This window comes from Halichoerus grypus, chromosome 3 (assembly GCF_964656455.1).
Source record: "Halichoerus grypus chromosome 3, mHalGry1.hap1.1, whole genome shotgun sequence".
Lineage (NCBI taxonomy): Eukaryota > Metazoa > Chordata > Mammalia > Carnivora > Phocidae > Halichoerus > Halichoerus grypus.
In genome coordinates, this window is record NC_135714.1 from 109,073,230 (window position 1) to 109,091,396 (window position 18,167).

An 18,167-nucleotide genomic window follows, 5' to 3' on the forward strand; every position below is an offset into this window, starting at 1 on the left:
GCTAGCCTGGCTGGGACGGCAACCGGCGGGAGTTTTTCAAAATGGGAGCGCGGAGGCGGCGCCCAGGTCTCGGAAGGTGCCGAGGAAGCCTTTCAGTGGCTGTGCAGCCGTCGCCCGGAGCGGCGGCCTAGAGAGCCAAGCCTGATGGGCGCCAAGACCGGCTGGCTGCTTGGAGCGCTGCCTCGAAGGGACTGCGTGAAGGAAGCTAATCTGGGGAGCACAGGCCTGAGCCTGGAAATATGGCGACTTGCATCGGGGAGAAAATCGAGGTGAAAAGTCTTGGCAATCGTCTGCAGGGCAGGGTGGGGGTGGGGTGGGGTGGGGTAGTTGGAGTGGCAGGACTCGAGACTGCGGCAGAAAGGGGACCAGGCGAATCTAACGGCTGCGGGGCGGGCGCGGAGGTGATTTGGGAGAGTCCCAACCGCCGGCCAGGCTGTCTAGGGCGGAGCGCCCCGCCCCTCAGGCTGGGGTGTTGGGGGAAAGGTGAGTCGCTCGCGGCCCCGCCCGTCCGTCTCCGGACACCAAGGCTGTCCCGCCGGGTTTGCCGCGCTAGAACAGGGCGAAACTGCCACCCCCTTCTCCGAGGGGATGGCGGTTACCTCAGGCGGGAGCTGCGGCGGGATTCCAGCGGTGCCCTCTGCTCCCAGGGGTTGGCTGGAGGTGGGAGCAAGGTGCTGAAGTTGCACTGAGGTTGAGAAAGCAGTTCATTAGCGTGCTGTATCTGAAGCCCAGCCTGGACTTTCAGGGATCCCCACAAGGCGTCAGCATGCTTTCCACCCCAGACACCTGCTGTATGGAGGTGTAATACCTGCTTGAATTTTGAATTCATATTCCCCTCTTGATCCATTTTATCATCTTTTTCCAGTCTCTTCCTGTTTTCTTTTTTACTCCTGTGAGTCATCACACATATCTTTAATTTTAACTTTAAAGGATTTTAAAGTTGGGAATCTGCTTGGTAAAGGATCATTTGCTGGTGTCTACAGAGCTGAGTCCATTCACACTGGTTTGGAAGTTGCAATCAAAATGGTAAGAATATATTAACTTTTCACCTCTACTTTGCAAGTAATTAGAGAGGTGACTTAAAATGTAAGAAACTCTTTACCTATGAGGCTTTTTTTTTTGATTAAGGGTGGAGAGAACCCATTGCTTATGCAGAAGACAATAGTGCCAAGTCCAGCGATTGACCTTACAGATGTGTTAGGAGATCCTTGACTGTGCTTAAATAAGTGTTTTATTTTCATTCATGTTCAGTAGACCTAGTACTTGTTATTATGCAAACTTGTAGTAATTGATAGAAATCAAAGAACAAATAATTTGTTTATAATAATGAGTAGGACTTGTGCTACTTCTATATTACACTTGTAACACTCTAAAATACTATGTTTTGATTGTTAGGGGGTCAGTCTAATAGGAGTATCATAAACAAATTAAGAATCACTTATCTAAACCAGTAGGGAAAGGGAAGTTTTATTTTAAAAGCTTGTCTAGTAGAAAAAGAGGAACAGATTATTTAAATCTAGCGTGGCTAGATTTTTGTTGCTTGTTATAGATATGATAGTTGTGCTATTAAATTCTTTAAGTTGGGAAGGGATATTAGAATGCATTGGGTAAACTTTTACTGAATGTCCATTCTGCCAAGCACTCTGTTAGGTGCATGGGGAAAACAGACAACAGAGTAAATTGACCTCATAAAGAAGTAGATAAAAGGACTTAAGAATATTTTAAAGTATACTTTCTCTCCAGAGTTAACTTCTGAAAACTTCACATTTGGAAGTTCATCATCAACATTTAAATGTCTCATGTTATTTTTAGATAGATAAGAAAGCCATGTACAAAGCTGGAATGGTGCAGAGAGTCCAAAATGAGGTGAAAATACATTGCCAGTTGAAACATCCTTCTATCTTGGAGGTAATACAAATTTTATAAAAGTGACCAAGGACATTGAATTTTTGTATATTATCATTTACTATGCCCTTTTACATTTCAGCTGTATAACTATTTTGAAGATAACAATTATGTGTATCTAGTATTAGAAATGTGCCATAATGGAGAAATGAACAGGTATCTAAAGAACAGAATGAAACCATTCTCAGAAAACGAAGGTAGGTGGCTGCTTTTTTTCTTTTGTGTATTTAAATTTTCCTCAACTGCCCAGTTGTCTTAAGGGGACTTAAAGGATATTATAAAATTATCATAATAGTATTTTGGTTGGTAAAACTAAGCTGCAAGCTGGTGTTCTAATGTAATACTGTGGCACATGTACTTGGGTTTCTAAAAACTGAATTCTAAGATTCTAAATACTGAATCACATTTTCTAAATTATAAATTTTATTTTTTGCATTCCAACAGCTCGACACTTTATGCACCAGATCATCACAGGAATGTTGTATCTCCATTCTCATGGTATATTACACCGGGACCTCACACTTTCTAACCTCTTACTTACTCGTAATATGAACATCAAGATTGCTGATTTTGGGCTGGCAACTCAATTGAAAATGCCGCATGAGAAGCACTATACATTATGTGGAACTCCTAATTACATTTCACCAGAAATTGCAACTCGAAGTGCACATGGACTTGAATCTGATGTTTGGTCCTTGGGCTGTATGTTTTATACATTGCTTATTGGGAGACCACCTTTTGACACTGACACAGTCAAGAACACATTAAATAAAGTAGTATTGGCAGATTATGAAATGCCAACTTTTTTGACAAGAGAGGCCAAGGACCTTATTCACCAGTTACTTCGTAGAAATCCAGCAGATCGTTTAAGTCTGTCTTCAGTATTAGACCATCCTTTTATGTCCCGAAATTCTTCAACAAAAAGTAAAGATTTAGGAACTGTAGAAGACTCAATTGATAGTGGACATGCCACAATTTCTACTGCAATTACAGCTTCTTCCAGTACCAGTGTAAGTGGTAGTTTCTTTGACAGAAGAAGACTTTTGATTGGTCAGCCACTCCCAAATAAAGTGACGATATTTCCAAAGAATAAAAATTCAAGTGATTTTTCTTCTTCAGGAGATGGAAGCAGTCTTTATACTCAGTGGCGAAATCAAGAACAAGAAACCAGTAATAGTGGAAGGGGAAGAGTGACCCAGGATATAGAAGAAAGGCCACATTCTCGATACCTTCGTAGAGCCCATTCCTCTGATAGATCTGGCACTTCTAATAGTCAGTCTCGAGCAAAAACATTTACAGTGGAACGATGTCGCTCAGCAGAAATGCTTTCAAAATCCAAAAGATCGGGAGTAGATGAAAATGAAGAAAGATACTCACCTACAAACAGCAATACCAATATTTTTCACTTCTTTAAAGAAAAGACATCCAATAGTTCTGGATCTTTTGAAAGACCTGATAATGATCAAGCACGGTAAGAAGAATTCTATCAAAAGCATTTTATTTTTCTATAAATGTTATATTAGTACAAATAGGAAGCTGCATCTAACTAAGGAGGGTTAATTTTTTCTAATATTATCAGATGTTCCTGGGGTACTTCTTAGCTATGATTTCTATTTCTTATTAGAAAGAAAATCAGAATGATGATTTTTAATTGTAGTTAAGAAACTCTTTCATAGGGGTGCCTGGGTGGCTCAGTCATTGGGCATCTGCCTTCGGCTCAGGTCATGATCTCAGGGCCCTGGGATCGAGCCCCGCATCGGGCTGGCTCCCTGCTGAGCGGGGAGCCTGCTTCTCCCTCTCCCACTACCCCTGCTAGTGTTCCCTCTCCTGCTGTGTCTCTCTCTGTCAAATAAATAAAATCTTTAAAAAAAAAAAACAAAAAACCTCTTTCATAATAAGTGTATGTGCTCATGAATGTGTTTAATACTTGAGAATTTTGTTTCATTTTTTGTTTTATAGGAAGCAGGTCTCCAGTGCAAAGTATCATATTAAACGTGTCTGATCCCTAAAGTACTCTGATAGTAACTGTTCTCTCTTTCTCTATCCCTCTCTCTCACACACACACACACACACACTCACACACACAAGCTGAGCAAGTGATGAGTAATCATATTATTGACTCCTTCTCACATGAAGGCAATTTTTTAATGACTGTAGTGTTTATTTTTTCCTTTTTCTGATCTTTGATTTTTATGCTTAAATGACAAGAGGGCAATAACCATGTAGAAACATTATCACACTACCATGGGCATTTTGATCGGGAAGTTTAGCTTCTTAGAGACAATTTAATTATGCAAATATTGGTTTCTATAGTTACTCTAAAATTTTTAGGTATTCAGATCAAAAGATAACTACCTTTTTAAATATTTTTATCTTCAAAAGTCATTACCTGATAATTTTTTTATTAGTTTATCGGAATTTTTTTTCTCTGTTTAGCTCCAGTCATCTTTGTCCAGGAAAAACTCCTTTTCCATTTCCAGACCAAATGTCTCAGACTGAAATGGTGCAACAGTGGTTTGGGAATCTGCAAATAAAGGGTGAGTTTTCTGTTTGGGTTTTCTAAAGAAAATAATACATTAAAAAATAATAATACATTTTCAATAAACTATATTACAATAACAGTAATAATAACTTTACTCATTTTGAGTATTTGCTATATCAGTTACTGTCCTTAATGCTTAACAAATATTAACTTATTAAATTCTCACACACAAAAAATACAAAGCTAGGGGTGCCTGGGTGGCTCAGTCGGTTGAGCGTCTGCCTTCGGCTCAGGTCACGCATGATCTCTGGATGCTGGGATGGAGCCCTGCATCGGGCTTCCTGCTCAGCGGGGAGTCTGCTTTTCTCTCTCTCCCTCTGCCCCACCCCACTGCTTGTTCTCTTTCTCTCAAATAAATAAATAAAATCTTTTAAAGAAAAATATGAAGATAATATCATTAGCCCTATCTTATTTGTGTTGCAGAGAGCTTAATTTGCCAAGCTGTACCACTGCCTATAAGCCGAGGAGCCAAGATTCCAATACAAGCAGTCTGGCTCATAGACTTTACTCTTTATCTCTCTGTTCTTGCAGCCTATCTGTAAGAAGCAGCTACTATCAATGCCTATAAAATAATCAAAAGATGGTTGACCTTATTTTTAAGTAGAAGCTGATGTGGACATCATGGTTTACCAGTGGGACCTTACATACACTAAAGTACACAGCTACTAAAACCTTAATGGGTTTTTTTTGTTTTGTTTTGTTTTTTTAAGTGAGCTCCAGGCCAACATGGGCTTGAACTCACAAACTTGAGATCAAGAGTTACATACTTGGGGCCCCTGGGTGGATCAGTCCGTTAAGCGTCTGCCTCAGTCGGTTAAGTGTCTGCCTTTGGCTCAGTCATGATCCCGGGGTCCCAGGATCGGGCCCCGCATCAGGCTCCCTGTTCAGCGGGAAGCCTGCTTCTCCCTCCGTCTCCCCCTGCTTGTGCTCTTTCTCTCTCTCTCTCTCTCTCTCTCTTAAATAAATAAATAAAATCTCTAAACAAACAAACAAACAAAAGTGTTACATACTCTACTGACTGAGCCAGCCAGGCACCCCAAAACCTAAACATTTTTAAACAGCTGTCATCCAGGTCATTATTTTAGATTCAGAGTTTGACAGTTCAACATTTCTTATTAATGAATATGACAGACTCACAGAAGGTGGGTTGGAAATAACCGTGGAAAAAAAGGGAGAATAAAAAAGAAAACATATGGGGAGGAGGAGATCATTTCATACTAAGTATTATATTACTTCAAAGAGTACATAATAGTTATGTTACTGCAAGCATCTATTCTTTTTTTCTTTTTAAAAAATATATTATTTTCAAGAGCCCAAAAGGGAATTAATCTTTTTATGTGTACTTGATGATGATAATAATTCAAGTTTATGGTTTTTAAACTATAAAATTGCCATGTACTTAATCTTGCACTTAACCTTCTGTTGTGTTGATAGATACTTTTATTTGGTAATACGGATATATCTGAGATGGAGAAATAAGCTTGTTTATAATCTAGTAGTGCTGCTGCAATTTTAAAGAATATTATTTGGTACAAAATATTTCTATCATAATGGAAGTAGGAGGAAGGAAAGCACTAACAAGTCATTTAGGGAAAAAAATGCAATATATATTTTTATAGTTTAGCATTTGAAAAATTGCCTTAATCAGATCTATATAGTCTAATCATTTAGGGGGCTTTAAAAAAGTAATATTCCCATGTGAACTCTAAAACCATATAAAATATAAATGGGTAAAATTCAACAAGAACTCTTAAAAAATGTGGGGCAAATTCCTTGTAATATTAAGTATTAATCATAATATGAAAACTATTTCATATACTGTTTTTGCTTTTACTTGCATATTTTATAAGTAAAGATGGTGACAGTCCTCAGCTTAAAGAGGATACATTTACATATTACATAGAATGATTACCTGGGAGCTCCTCAAATCTGTACTTGTTGGAACACTGGAAGTTACTTATTTTAGAATTAGTAAGTGACCCTGATTTTGCCTTGATTGAAAAATGAATTTCCTATTAATATCTTTTTTTTCTTAGTTTTAGGAGTATAAAGGTATATCTTTGCAATCTGGATTAAAATGTTCTTTTAAAGTCATTCTTGGGGAGCCTGAGTGGCTCAGTCGGTTAAGTGTCTACCTTCTGCTCAAATCATGATCCCAGGGTCCTGGGATCAAGCCCCACATCGGTCTGCCTGCTCAGTGGGGAGTCTGCTTCTCCCTCTTCCTCTGCCTCCTCCCACCTGCTTATGCTCATGCTGTATCTCTCTCTCTCTCTCAAATAAATAAATAAAATCTTTAAAGTCATTCTTGTATATGTCTTATCTTAAAACTGCTTATTTGTTAGAAATATTATAAGCATTTTTTTTACTAGATTTCTTTTGTACCTCAAAACAAAATTATACTAGCATGACATTGTGTTGTGTAGACTTGTTTTTTTCATTTTTCACTAAATTGCTTCATTCTGTGTATAATGCAGCTCATTTAAGAGAAAATACTGAACACAACAGCATTAGCCCAAACAGAGATTTCCAAGGCCATCCAGATTGGCAGGACACATCAAGAAATGCTTGGACTGAGACGCGAGCCAAAAAGAGCCCTGATGCTTCTGATAATGTGCATCCTGCAAAACAGCTGAATACCATGAAATATATGACTGCATTTCAAAGTAAACCGGAGATAATTCAACAAGAATCTATTTTTGGCTCAGATCCTCTTTCTGAACAAAGCAAGACTAGGGATATGGAGCCACCATTGGGTTATCAGAAACGTACACTACGAGGCATTACATCTCCTTTGACTGCTTACAGGTTAAAACCGATTAGACAGAAAACCAAAAAGGCTGTGGTATGTCTATCATTTTTCTAAATTACTATGTGGTATTTTCCTTGAGTATGTGGTTTCTTGTATCAAATATGTTTCTTTTAGTTCCTGTACTTTTGATATTTACATGAGAAACTCATTTAAAAGTAAAGAGACCGGGAGTTTATGGAAAAATAGCTAGTGTTTTCTTCTGGCTACTTTAAGAATGGTGAATTGATACTGATAAGTTTTGAATTTTAAATTATTGATAATGAGAAACATTTAAAAATAACGGGCTAAGTACTGTGTTAAATATTATTTTATTCACAATTCCAGTTACTAAATTAATATTTAATACTGCTTTTTGCTTTTGTCTTGTTTTGGTATTTAATCTAGTCTCAAATGAAAAAGGTAAACTAAAAAATAAAATTTTTTTTTAACATCTGGAATTATTTAAAGAAAAAGAGTGCACACAAAATCAAGTTTAGAGTTTAAATTGATGTATGAATTGGGAATAGCGATTTTAATTTTTTAATTCCATCTTCCTCCTGTTTGTACTTTGCTTTCTGTTTCACCCAATCTGCCTTTGTTTGGCTTGCTTTTGTCTTTTCAAAGTCCTTATTCTCCACCCCTACCTTCTGCTTTCCTTCTGCTCTCTGGTTATCATTTCACACTTAATTATGCCTTCTTACCTTTGCTCCTTATGTTTCACAATTGTGCTCAAATACACCTGTGGTGTACACTGTTGCAGAGAAGCAGCCATTTGATTTTGACTTGAATTTTTGTTTCTGCTATGGTTAAGTACTTTTAACTGTTATATATGTCAGAGCTATTATAGTAAACAAGAGAATTGTTACTAATGTTAGTTTCTTGTTTTTTAGGTTAGCATACTTGATTCAGAGGAGGTATGTGTGGAGCTTCTAAAGGAGCATACATCTCAAGAATATGTGAAAGAAGTTCTTCAGATATCTAGTGATGGAAATATGGTAATGTGGCTTTACTTTATTTTGCAACTTTAAATCATCATTAAGCATTTAGCATTCCAATTTGTTCTACAGGATATCGTTAAAATATTTAAAAATTGGTTTTCTTAATGTGATAGTATCTCTGAAATTCAAAAACTAAAAGAGCATATTATATATATTTAATTAATGTGGTTTTAAAAATAATTATAGCTTGTAGCAAAATCTAAACTTTAAGCTTAAGTTTGAAAAGCAAAATAACTGGGGTGCCTGGGTGGCTCAGTCGTTAAGCGTCTCCCTTCGGCTCAGGTCGTGATCCCAGGGTTCTGGGATTGAGCCCCATATCGGGCTCCCTGCTCAGCAGGAAGCCTGCTTCTCCCTCTCCCACTCCCCCTGCTTGTGCTCCCTCTCTCACTGTGTCTCTCTCTGTCAAATAAATAAATAAAATCTTTAAAAAAAAAAGGCAAAATAATTACTTCTAGGGAATATTTAACATTTTCAATAAAATAATATTTAATTTTACATGTGAGCTCTTTTCATAATTTTATTAAGAAAATATAGCACTCTAACTTAATGGCATATAATTAGAATTCTTAAAAAAACTTTTTGGCAGATCACTATTTATTATCCCAATGATGGAAGAGGTTTTCCTCTTGCTGATAGACCACCACCCCCTACTGACAACATCAGTAGGTACAGCTTTGACAATTTACCAGGTATGTAAATTTACCAGGGAATAAATTTAGATAATGGATTTATACATACGTAAACTCCGTATGTGTGGATATCATCGATTGTAAATGTCTTGCTTCAGCCAGGCTGCAGCTCATGTTCTCATACTTTATGTATGGTGAGATGTGGTGTAACTTACTAATCCAATGTTTATTCATAATCTGTGTTATCACGTACTTAAGTAAAAACTATGGAATATTAGTCATATATCACACAAATATAATACGTACACTTGTTTAGTTACTAATTTGTCTAGAATCTTGTTTAAAATTTAACATAAAGTATCAATTTTTGACTTTGGAAAGCATTATTATGCTCCATAAATGATCATCTATAATTATGGCTAACCAAATTTGACTCCTTGTTCAGCTTCTGGATATTATGGATGGGGGAATTAAATATTGAATAGTAAGACTTCACTGAAGTGACTTTTAGAATCAAACAAGAAAACCTATCTGACCTAACTCTATTAGAAATCAAAACAGATAGACAAGACTAAATACTGTAAGTGACTATAGTTACAGGGAATTGTAAAAACTAATTTTGAATAGTAGGACCACAAAACTCTATGCTTTACTAACATAAAAAGAACTACATCTTTTCCTGATAGTCTGATTCTGTTTTCTCAGGTAGAAATTTTTTCATTTCAATTTTTAAAACTTTTCTGGAATCATTACTTATAATAAGGAGTCAATGAGTCAAAGAAAGAGATTTTTTAAATAATCATGGTACTATTCATCAGATTTTGTTATATACTTCTTGGGAATTGTATTATATTGTCTTTAGTTTTCATTACAATAATAGACTTGCATGACTAAAATATCTTTATTTTGGTAATGAGGTTTCTAACCTATCAACTTGAATTTTTGAGGAAGAGTAGAGATCAATATTAAACTTAGGGAATTTATATGTCAAATCAACACTTTATTTCCTACTATTAGGTAATTTTTTTCTTTTCTTCCCTAGAGAAGTACTGGCGAAAATATCAATATGCTTCCAGATTTGTACACCTTGTAAGATCTAAATCACCCAAAATCACTTATTTTACAAGATATGCTAAATGCATTTTGATGGAGAATTCCCCTGATGCTGATTTTGAGGTTTGGTTTTATGATGGTAAGTACCATTTAGAAATGGTAATTTTTTTCCCTTTAGTTTATAATTTAGTAGTTGTGTTTTTTTTTAATTCACCACAAGTTTATAAACTATATATTCATACAAATTAATTACACAGCACCGTGTACTATATGCTAAATATGTTAACCAAATTTATTTATATATACTTTCATGTAAACAGCTTATTCTCCAATACGTATATTAGTCCTCTTTCCCTAAATAGCTCAGATTTAACAACATTCAGGTTGATAGTACAGAATCACCTGAAATAAATATCCTATTTCTTAATAGAAACTCAAATGGACATAAACCAAATGATGAAAATTAGAAATGTGGCAAAAGGATAGGGTTGAACTAGAGAATATTATTTTCTAAATCTATTCTATAAAGATGATTTACTTTTTAATCGGTAAAACTCCCTTTAAGGGACACATAGCACATACATTCACACAATACACATATAATTATAGCTATCCTTCAGTTATGTTTTTGTATGAGATCAGTGATTTTTTAAGATATCATAAAAGTATCAGACTTAAGCCAGATATATGCAGAAAAAAATGGATGGCCTATATTTATTGAATACATTCAGAGCCTCATTTTATTAATGTTCAGTGAGTGAATATAAATAATACCTTGATCTTTATGCACTAGTATGATAATGAGTATAAACAGGAATATTTAAAGAAATGATAAAAGAGTAGTTTTCTTCTTATTCTTTAAGGAGCAAAGATACACAAAACCGAAGATTTAATTCAGGTGATTGAAAAGACTGGGAAATCTTATACCTTAAAAGGTGAAAGAGAAATTAATAGCTTAAAAGGGGAAATACAAATGTATATGGATCATGCAAATGAGGTATGTACCTAGTTGTGGTAGGTTTTTCATACCAATTAATAGTGATTCCAAGTGACAGGTGAAATAATGACAGCACTATTCTTTTGAAATAGGGCCATCGTATTTGCTTAGCACTGGAATCCATAATTTCAGAAGAGGAAAAGAAAAGTGGAAGTGCTCCCTTTTTCCCAATAATTGTAGGAAGGTAAATGTTTGAAAAAATTTTAAATATGTCTAAGATGTATCGGAAATGTTAAAAAAAAGTAGTTTGGTGTTTACATTATGGACATTTTTTAGTTTTCTGTAATTTGAAAGCTTTAAGGGAATATATTCGGACATTTCTTTCCCCTTCAGAAAACCTGGTAATACTAGTTCACCTAAGGCCTTATCACCTCCTCCTTCTGTGGATTCAAACTACCTGATGAGTGATAGAGCATCTTTGAATAAAATGATGAATAGTGCTGCTTATCCAAAACCGGCACCAATACTTAATCCTTCTGTAAGTAAATATGTGTCACTTCTATACTTTAAACTCTTCAGTGATTGCCTCATGCCCTTCATATAAAATTTAAATTCCTTACTATGGCCTTACTATCATCTGTCTACTTCTCCCCTGCCTACTTTACCCTGTACTGTCTATGCCTTCTTTAGTTCTTCAAGTAAATCAAACTTTCAGGGCCTTTTCACCTGCTATTCACTTGACCTGGAACTTTTCTCTAACCTCTTAATGGCTAATTCTTTCTCATCCTTTAGGTCTCAGTTTATTTTTATTATTTTTATTTTTTTAAAGATTTTATTTATTTGACAGATAGAGAGTACAAGTAGGCAGAGCGGCAGGCAGAGGGAGAGAGAGAAGCAGGCTCTCCGCTGAGCAGGGAGCCCGATGTGGGGCTCGATTCCAGGACCCTGAGATCATGACCTGAGCCGAAGGCAGATGCTTAACGACTGAGCCACCCAGGGGCCCCCAGGTCTCAGTTTAAATGTTACCCCTGTGAGGCCTAACCTGTCCCCTCTGGGAAAAAGCAAAATATGTTACTATATGTATCATTTTATTTTTACTAATAAAATATCATTGACTGCCTTAATATCCATGATAGATCATTGGTTACATAAACTTATTAAATTTTTAATCAGTGAACTGTCATGCCTATAAATACTATATAGCAATACAGAAAAATGCAACATTAAAGAAATAGATTTGTCTGTGTATACTCATACACATATACGTATATACTATAATTGCAGTTATGAAAAATTGTACCTTGGGGGAAAAAAAGGCAAAAGAAATCTACCTAAATGAAAATAGCAACTGTGATTTTTCTTCTGTATTTCTCTAATTTTCCGTAATGCGGTTATATACTTGCATTTTTTTGCTAATATTTTAATTTAAATCTGAAGTTTATTATGTGGTTATATCTTAATTTTTTAACTTTGTTATTAAAAATTATTTTCAGCTAATGAAAATCTAGTCATTTTTCAGTTTTGCTGAAGTTGGCTTATAAAAATGCTAAGGAATAGTATCTTTTTGTCTTTTACTGTTCGTAGATGGTTACAAATGAAGGACGTGGCTTTACGGCTGCAGCTTCTGGAACAAACATCTCTTCTAGTAGTCTAAAAGAATGTCTTCCTAAATCAGCACAACTTTTGAAATCTGTTTTTGTGAAAAATGTTGGTTGGGCTACACAGGTGAGAAGTTTTTATAGTAAAGTGAATTTTCTCAGTATGAATTTCTTTAGTTTTCACAGTCATTAGACAATTATCAAAAAAAAATAAATAATTTTAAAGATTTCTCTTTGCAAGAAAGATTTTACACCTTTTTTTACATTGGTTATATTAAAATTTTAGACATTTTTTATTTGTACACACTTGGAGAACTCTAGGTATTGTTAATAGGTTGGTAAGGCGTAAGTGATTTGTTTTTGACATTTGTTTTTACAGTTTTAAAAACAAGTGTTTTAAACCCAAATGTCCACTGATAGATGGATGAAGAAGATATATGTGTAGGGGCGCCTGGCTGACTCAGTCCATAGAGCATGCGACTCGATCTCAGGGCTGTGAGTTCAAGCCCCATGTTGGGCATAGAGCCCACTTAAAATTAATTAATAAATAACATACATACATACATTAAAAAAAAGTATGTGTATATACACAATGGAATATTACTCAGCCATAAGAAAAAAGAATAAAATCTTGCCATTTTTGACAACATGGGTGGGCCTAGAGGGTATTATGCCAAGTGAAATAAGTCAGAGAAAAACAAATATATGATTTCACTTACATGTGGAAGCTAAAAAACAAAACAGAAAGAAGCTCATCCATACAGAAAACAAACTGGTCATTGCCAGAGGGGAGGAGGATTGGCAAATTAGGTGAAGGGGATTAAGAGGTACACACTTCCAGCTCTAAAATAAATAAGTCACAGAAATGAAAAGTACAGCATAGGGAATATAGTCAATAATACTGTGATAGTGTTGTGACAGATTGTGAGCATTGAGTGCTGTATAGAATTGTTGAATCACTATGTTGTATACCTGAAACTAACATACCATTGTATGTCAACTGTGCTTCAATTTAAAAAATAAATTAAGAAAAACAGAATAGCGGGGCGCCTGGGTGGCTCAGTTAGTTAAGTGTCTGCCTTCGGCTCAGGTCATGATCTCAGGGTCCTGGGGTCAGCCCCATGTCGGGCTCCCTGCTCGGTGGGAAGCCTGCTTCTCTCTCTCCCTCTGCCCTTCCATCCTGCTCATGCTCTCTCTCTCTGTCTCTCTCTCTCAAATAAATAAAATCGTAAAAAACAAACAAACAGAATAGAGGTGTCTCATAATGGCTACTTGTTGGGAATTGAGAATGATGTTCATGACATTTAGTTTTATAAACTATTTTTAATCTATTACGAGAGTAACTCTCATTTGGCAGAAAAGGATTTTTGCATTTAAAAATTAAGTCCAGGGGCTCCTGGATGGCTCAGTCATTAAGCGTCTTCCTTTGGCTCAGGTCATGATGCCAGGGTCCTGGGATCGAGCCCCTGCATCGGGCTCCCTGCTCAGCGGGAAGCCTGCTTCTCCCTCTTCCACTCCCCTTGCTTGTGTTCCCTCTCTCACTGTGTCTCTCTCTGTCGAATAAATAAATAAAATCTTTAAAAAATAAATAAATAAAAATTAAGTCCACATTGAGTTTCATACTTACAGAATTATATGTAGGTGTGAGCCTGTATGTATATATTATCTGAAAGCTTGAAGATTGGAGACTTGAGCATAGTACATGTAATTTTTACTTACCAGTGAAGAAAAATGCATCTTAGACCTTTATGAGGGTAGGAAATAAATGAAGGGAACTCAGCATTTGTTGAGTACCTGCTATGTGGTACCATGTTTCTCACATATATTGTCATATATAAAGCTGGTGTTACCTCCTTTTATAGATAGTAAAATTATGGCTTATAACTGTTGATTGACTTGCACAGTCTTACTTGGTAGTTGGCAGTCTGGTTGTAAGCTCAGGTCTGTTTGATTCCAGTGACCATGTGTTCTCTCTGCTGTTTGGAGTGCCACATTGTATATTAGTGACTCTATCAAATATCAGTGACTAAAGGAATAAGTTGCAAAGGCTAAGGTATAATGTTCTCAGGCAGAAGAGAAATTCTGTAGCCCAAGAACAAAGAATAGGGGAAAATCCTAATTTAAGAAAATGTTACTTTTGTTATTTCCTAAATCTCTTCTTGGTTAGAAATGCTATTGGAGGGGCTCAGTCATTAAGCGTCTGCCTTCAACTCAGGTCATGATCCCAGGGTCCTGGGATCGAGCCCCACATCGGGCTTCCTGCTCGGTGGGAAGCCTGCTTCTCCCTCTCCCACTCCCCCTGCTTGTGTTTCCTCTCGCTATGTTTCTCTCTGTCAAATAAATGAATAAAATCTTTAAAAAAAAAAAAAAGAAAGAAATGCTATTGGAGTGGGGGGGAGGACACAAAACTACTCAGACATCATAGTAGAAATGAATGGGAAACAGGATTCATTTAGAATAATTTTAATATTTTAATGCCATAGCTATTAAAGGAATAATCAGAAAAGATGTGAATATTCTCAGTGCTACTACCATCACAACCCCATATTTGTAGTTTTCTGAGAGGGTTGCTTTTTTTTTTTTCTTTTTAAGATTTATTTAATTTGGGACGCCTGGGTGGCTCAGACGTTAAGCGTCTGCCTTCGGCTCAGGTCATGATCCCAGGGTCCTTGGATCGAGCCCTGCATCGGGCTCCCTGCTCCTCCCTCTCCCACTCCCCCTGCTCGTGTTCCTGCTCTCACTATCTCTGTCTCTCTCTCTCTCTGTCAAATAAATAAAATCTTAAAAAAAAAAAAAATTAATTAGAGAGAGAGCGCACGCTCATTCAAGCACGAGCAGTGGGTGTGCAGAGGGAGGCAAGCAGACTCCCTGCTTAGTGGGGAGCCCTATACGGGGCTTGATACTAGGACCCTGAGATCATGACCCGAGCCAGAATCAAGAGTCAGATGCTTAACTGACTGAGCCACCCAAGAGCTCTGAGCATTGTTTTTTTTAACTGTGTGAAAGTCCTGTTAAACATGAGTACCTTTTAAGAACTTTAAATCTTCTACTGTATAGTAATTTTGCACACTTATTTTTCTAGTTAACTACTGGAGCTGTGTGGGTTCAGTTCAATGATGGGTCCCAGTTGGTCGTGCAGGCAGGAGTGTCTTCTATCAGTTATACATCACCAAATGGTCAAACAACTAGGTAAGTTCTTAATATAATGGTTGAGATTTAGCCCTTTGCTATATAATTTTGTTTTCTCTGTATGTTGAAATAAATGATTTAATAAGGTTTTGTATGTTCTTTAGATTAGGGCCTTCAATTTAATGAAGAATCCAATTTTCAAGTCAGCTCAAGTTTTTGACCTAATTTTCTTTTTATTATTTAAATACATTTAGAAAGTGGCCTATTTTAAAAGGAAACAAACTGGATATGCTTAACTTGATTTAGGTATCTACTTAAATAATTTTGTGTAATTTTTCTGAGGTGCCTCTTTCATTGAAGAATTACTGAAAAATAGAATATACCTTTTGGTAGTCTCATACAAACCAATTAATTAAGTTATGTTTTTGTCTTTTTTTTTCTTTTGCTTCACTTAGGTATGGAGAAAATGAAAAATTGCCAGATAACATCAAACAGAAATTACAGTGTCTTTCTTCCATCCTTTTGATGTTTTCTAATCCAGCTCCTAGTTGTGAATAATTAAAGCTCCTTTTAGATACATAAGTCTAATAAATAACTTTGTTGGCTTTCAAGTAAAGTGACTTTTTTTATTTAATTTAACTTCCTCAGAAAGCCTTTCTATAAAAGACAGTTTTAATCTATACCATAATGGATGTATTCTAATGAGAAAACAAAACAGAATGAAACTTCTAAAATGTACTGGTCATAGATTAAAATAGTACACTGGACTTTGCTCTTAGAACATATACCCCCAAACTTTGTGTTCATATATTTGTATTGAACAGTCTTTTAAAAGCAAAAATATAAATGGTGTGTGGTATATTTATGCTTTTTTTATTGTTTTCCCTACTTCTCAGACATGTTGAGAATCATGGAAAAAACATGCTGGAGTCTTTGAGGTTTTGACCATGTAAATAATGTGTATTTATGTTGTAAGTAACATATGTAAACATGTATATTTGTTTTATATTTATTTTTGTAGCACCAGTTTCTAATGAAACATTTTTGAAAATGCATTTTATAAAAAAAATAAATACAGAGATAAGTTGCTTTATCTTTTGATTTATTTAATTAAATACCTATTTTAAAGTAAGTTACTAGTAAGCTCATTTTTAAATTATGTTGCCTGTTTAGGAGCCAGTTAAATTTTTTAAATTAATTTTGCAAATGGTAAATACATTGTTTCTCTACCTTTATTTGAAAATATCTGTATATTTTAATGATAAACATTTTAACACTGTAGAACTTAATACAATAGTTAAGATGAAGAAAAAGAATATTTGATAGTGGACAGCCATTACCTTTTACTCAAGGTAAAATAGGAATGAAATAAAACTATATAAATATGATAAAGTCTTTTTAACCTAATGTTTCCTGCTGTTTATTAGAATTAGAAATATTTGAGCTAATTCCATTTAGTAGACGGGAATACCTAATGCCACAATTATTCAACATTGTTTTGGACATTTTTGCCTAAGGCAATGAGAAGAATATTAATTTGCAACATAATTTGCAGAGTTAATAAAAAAAAGACAACCCGATAGAAGTATGGACAAAAGAGATGAGCAGATAATTCACAAAGACAGAAAAGAGGAAGTATATGCTCACCATATTTATAGTTGGAGAAATGCAAAATTAAGACAAAATCATTTCCTTTTATCAAAGAGATTGGTAAAAAATAATAAAATAGTGCTTGCTAAGAGAAACAGGGCATTCTCATGTGTTGATTAATTAGCATAAAAGTAATTTGGTAATATCTGTTAGAATTAACACATTTTAGTACATTGGCAATCAATTGTCAGGAGGAAAATTATGTAAGCCCATCCTTAGGGAAAAAGTATGATGAAAAATAAGAGTTACCCTCTAAAAATGGAAGTAGTTAAGGAATTTCTAGCTTAATTTTGAAGGCTAATAAATACATTTTGCTTTGACAGACTTTAACTAGGTATATTTTTTGTCATCTCTTTCAGTCTTAATATGTCTCTCTTTCAGGTACTTCTCTTATACATATCATATAACTGAATTTTGTTTTTTATATTTTTATTATTTATTTATTTATTTATTTGACAGAGAGAGACACAGCGAGAGGGAACACAAGCAGGGGGAGTGGGAGAGGGAGAAGCAGGCTTCCTGCGGAGCAGGGAGCCGGATGTGGGGCTCGATCCTAGGACCTTGGGATTATGACCTGAGCCAAAGGCAGACGCTTAATGCCTGAGCCACCCAGGCGCCCCTGAATTTTGTTTTTTAATATCCAATCTGATAACCTCTGTAGTCTACTGTGTTCACGTTTATTATCATTTCTGATATGTTTACTGTTTGTCATTACAGTTCTATTGTATTTATGTCTACCAGTTTCTTTTGTGTTTTGTATCTGCATACTTCTTTGCTTTTCTTTTTTTTCCTTTCCTGCCTTCTTCGAGGCTGAATTTCCTGGAATCTCTTTTACTTTTGTACTGATTTTCTTTGAGAGGGTACAGCAGTGGTTTATTAATATTCACTTTACATTATCATGACTATGAAAATATTCATAGCTGAGCTATGTATCACAC

The 18,167-nt window shown here is 35.5% G+C and overlaps 1 protein-coding gene across 2 annotated transcripts; it reads left to right on the top strand.

The window, feature by feature from the left end:
* On the top strand, positions 1–16,798 carry PLK4 (polo like kinase 4). 2 transcript variants are annotated; one of them, XM_036079416.2, is made up of 16 exons: positions 1–269; positions 931–1,026; positions 1,813–1,908; positions 1,988–2,102; positions 2,350–3,376; positions 4,342–4,442; positions 6,922–7,289; positions 8,126–8,230; positions 8,820–8,922; positions 9,905–10,054; positions 10,779–10,912; positions 11,005–11,096; positions 11,246–11,390; positions 12,437–12,577; positions 15,533–15,639; positions 16,035–16,795. In XM_036079416.2, exons 1-16 carry the CDS (start codon positions 240–242, stop codon positions 16,135–16,137), a joined length of 2,913 nt encoding a protein of 970 aa, XP_035935309.1. In that variant the 5' UTR covers positions 1–239; the 3' UTR covers positions 16,138–16,795. The 2 variants fall into 2 exon arrangements, with proteins under 2 accessions (XP_035935309.1, XP_077925335.1); XM_078069209.1 differs by lacking the exon at positions 12,437–12,577 and having other exon boundaries at positions 16,035–16,798.
* Positions 16,799–18,167: the final 1,369 nt, after the last annotated feature.

What these genes read in the sequence shown, in the direction of transcription:
- PLK4 (XM_036079416.2), top strand. Translation starts at nt 240, where the DNA reads ATGGCGACTTGCATCGGGGAGAAAATCGAG. An exon ending in GCATCGGGGAGAAAATCGAG is followed by an intron (nt 270 to 930) that starts GTGAAAAGTCTT and finishes TTAACTTTAAAG; the next exon opens with GATTTTAAAGTTGGGAATCT. An exon ending in TGAGGTTTGGTTTTATGATG is followed by an intron (nt 10,055 to 10,778) that starts GTAAGTACCATT and finishes TTATTCTTTAAG; the next exon opens with GAGCAAAGATACACAAAACC.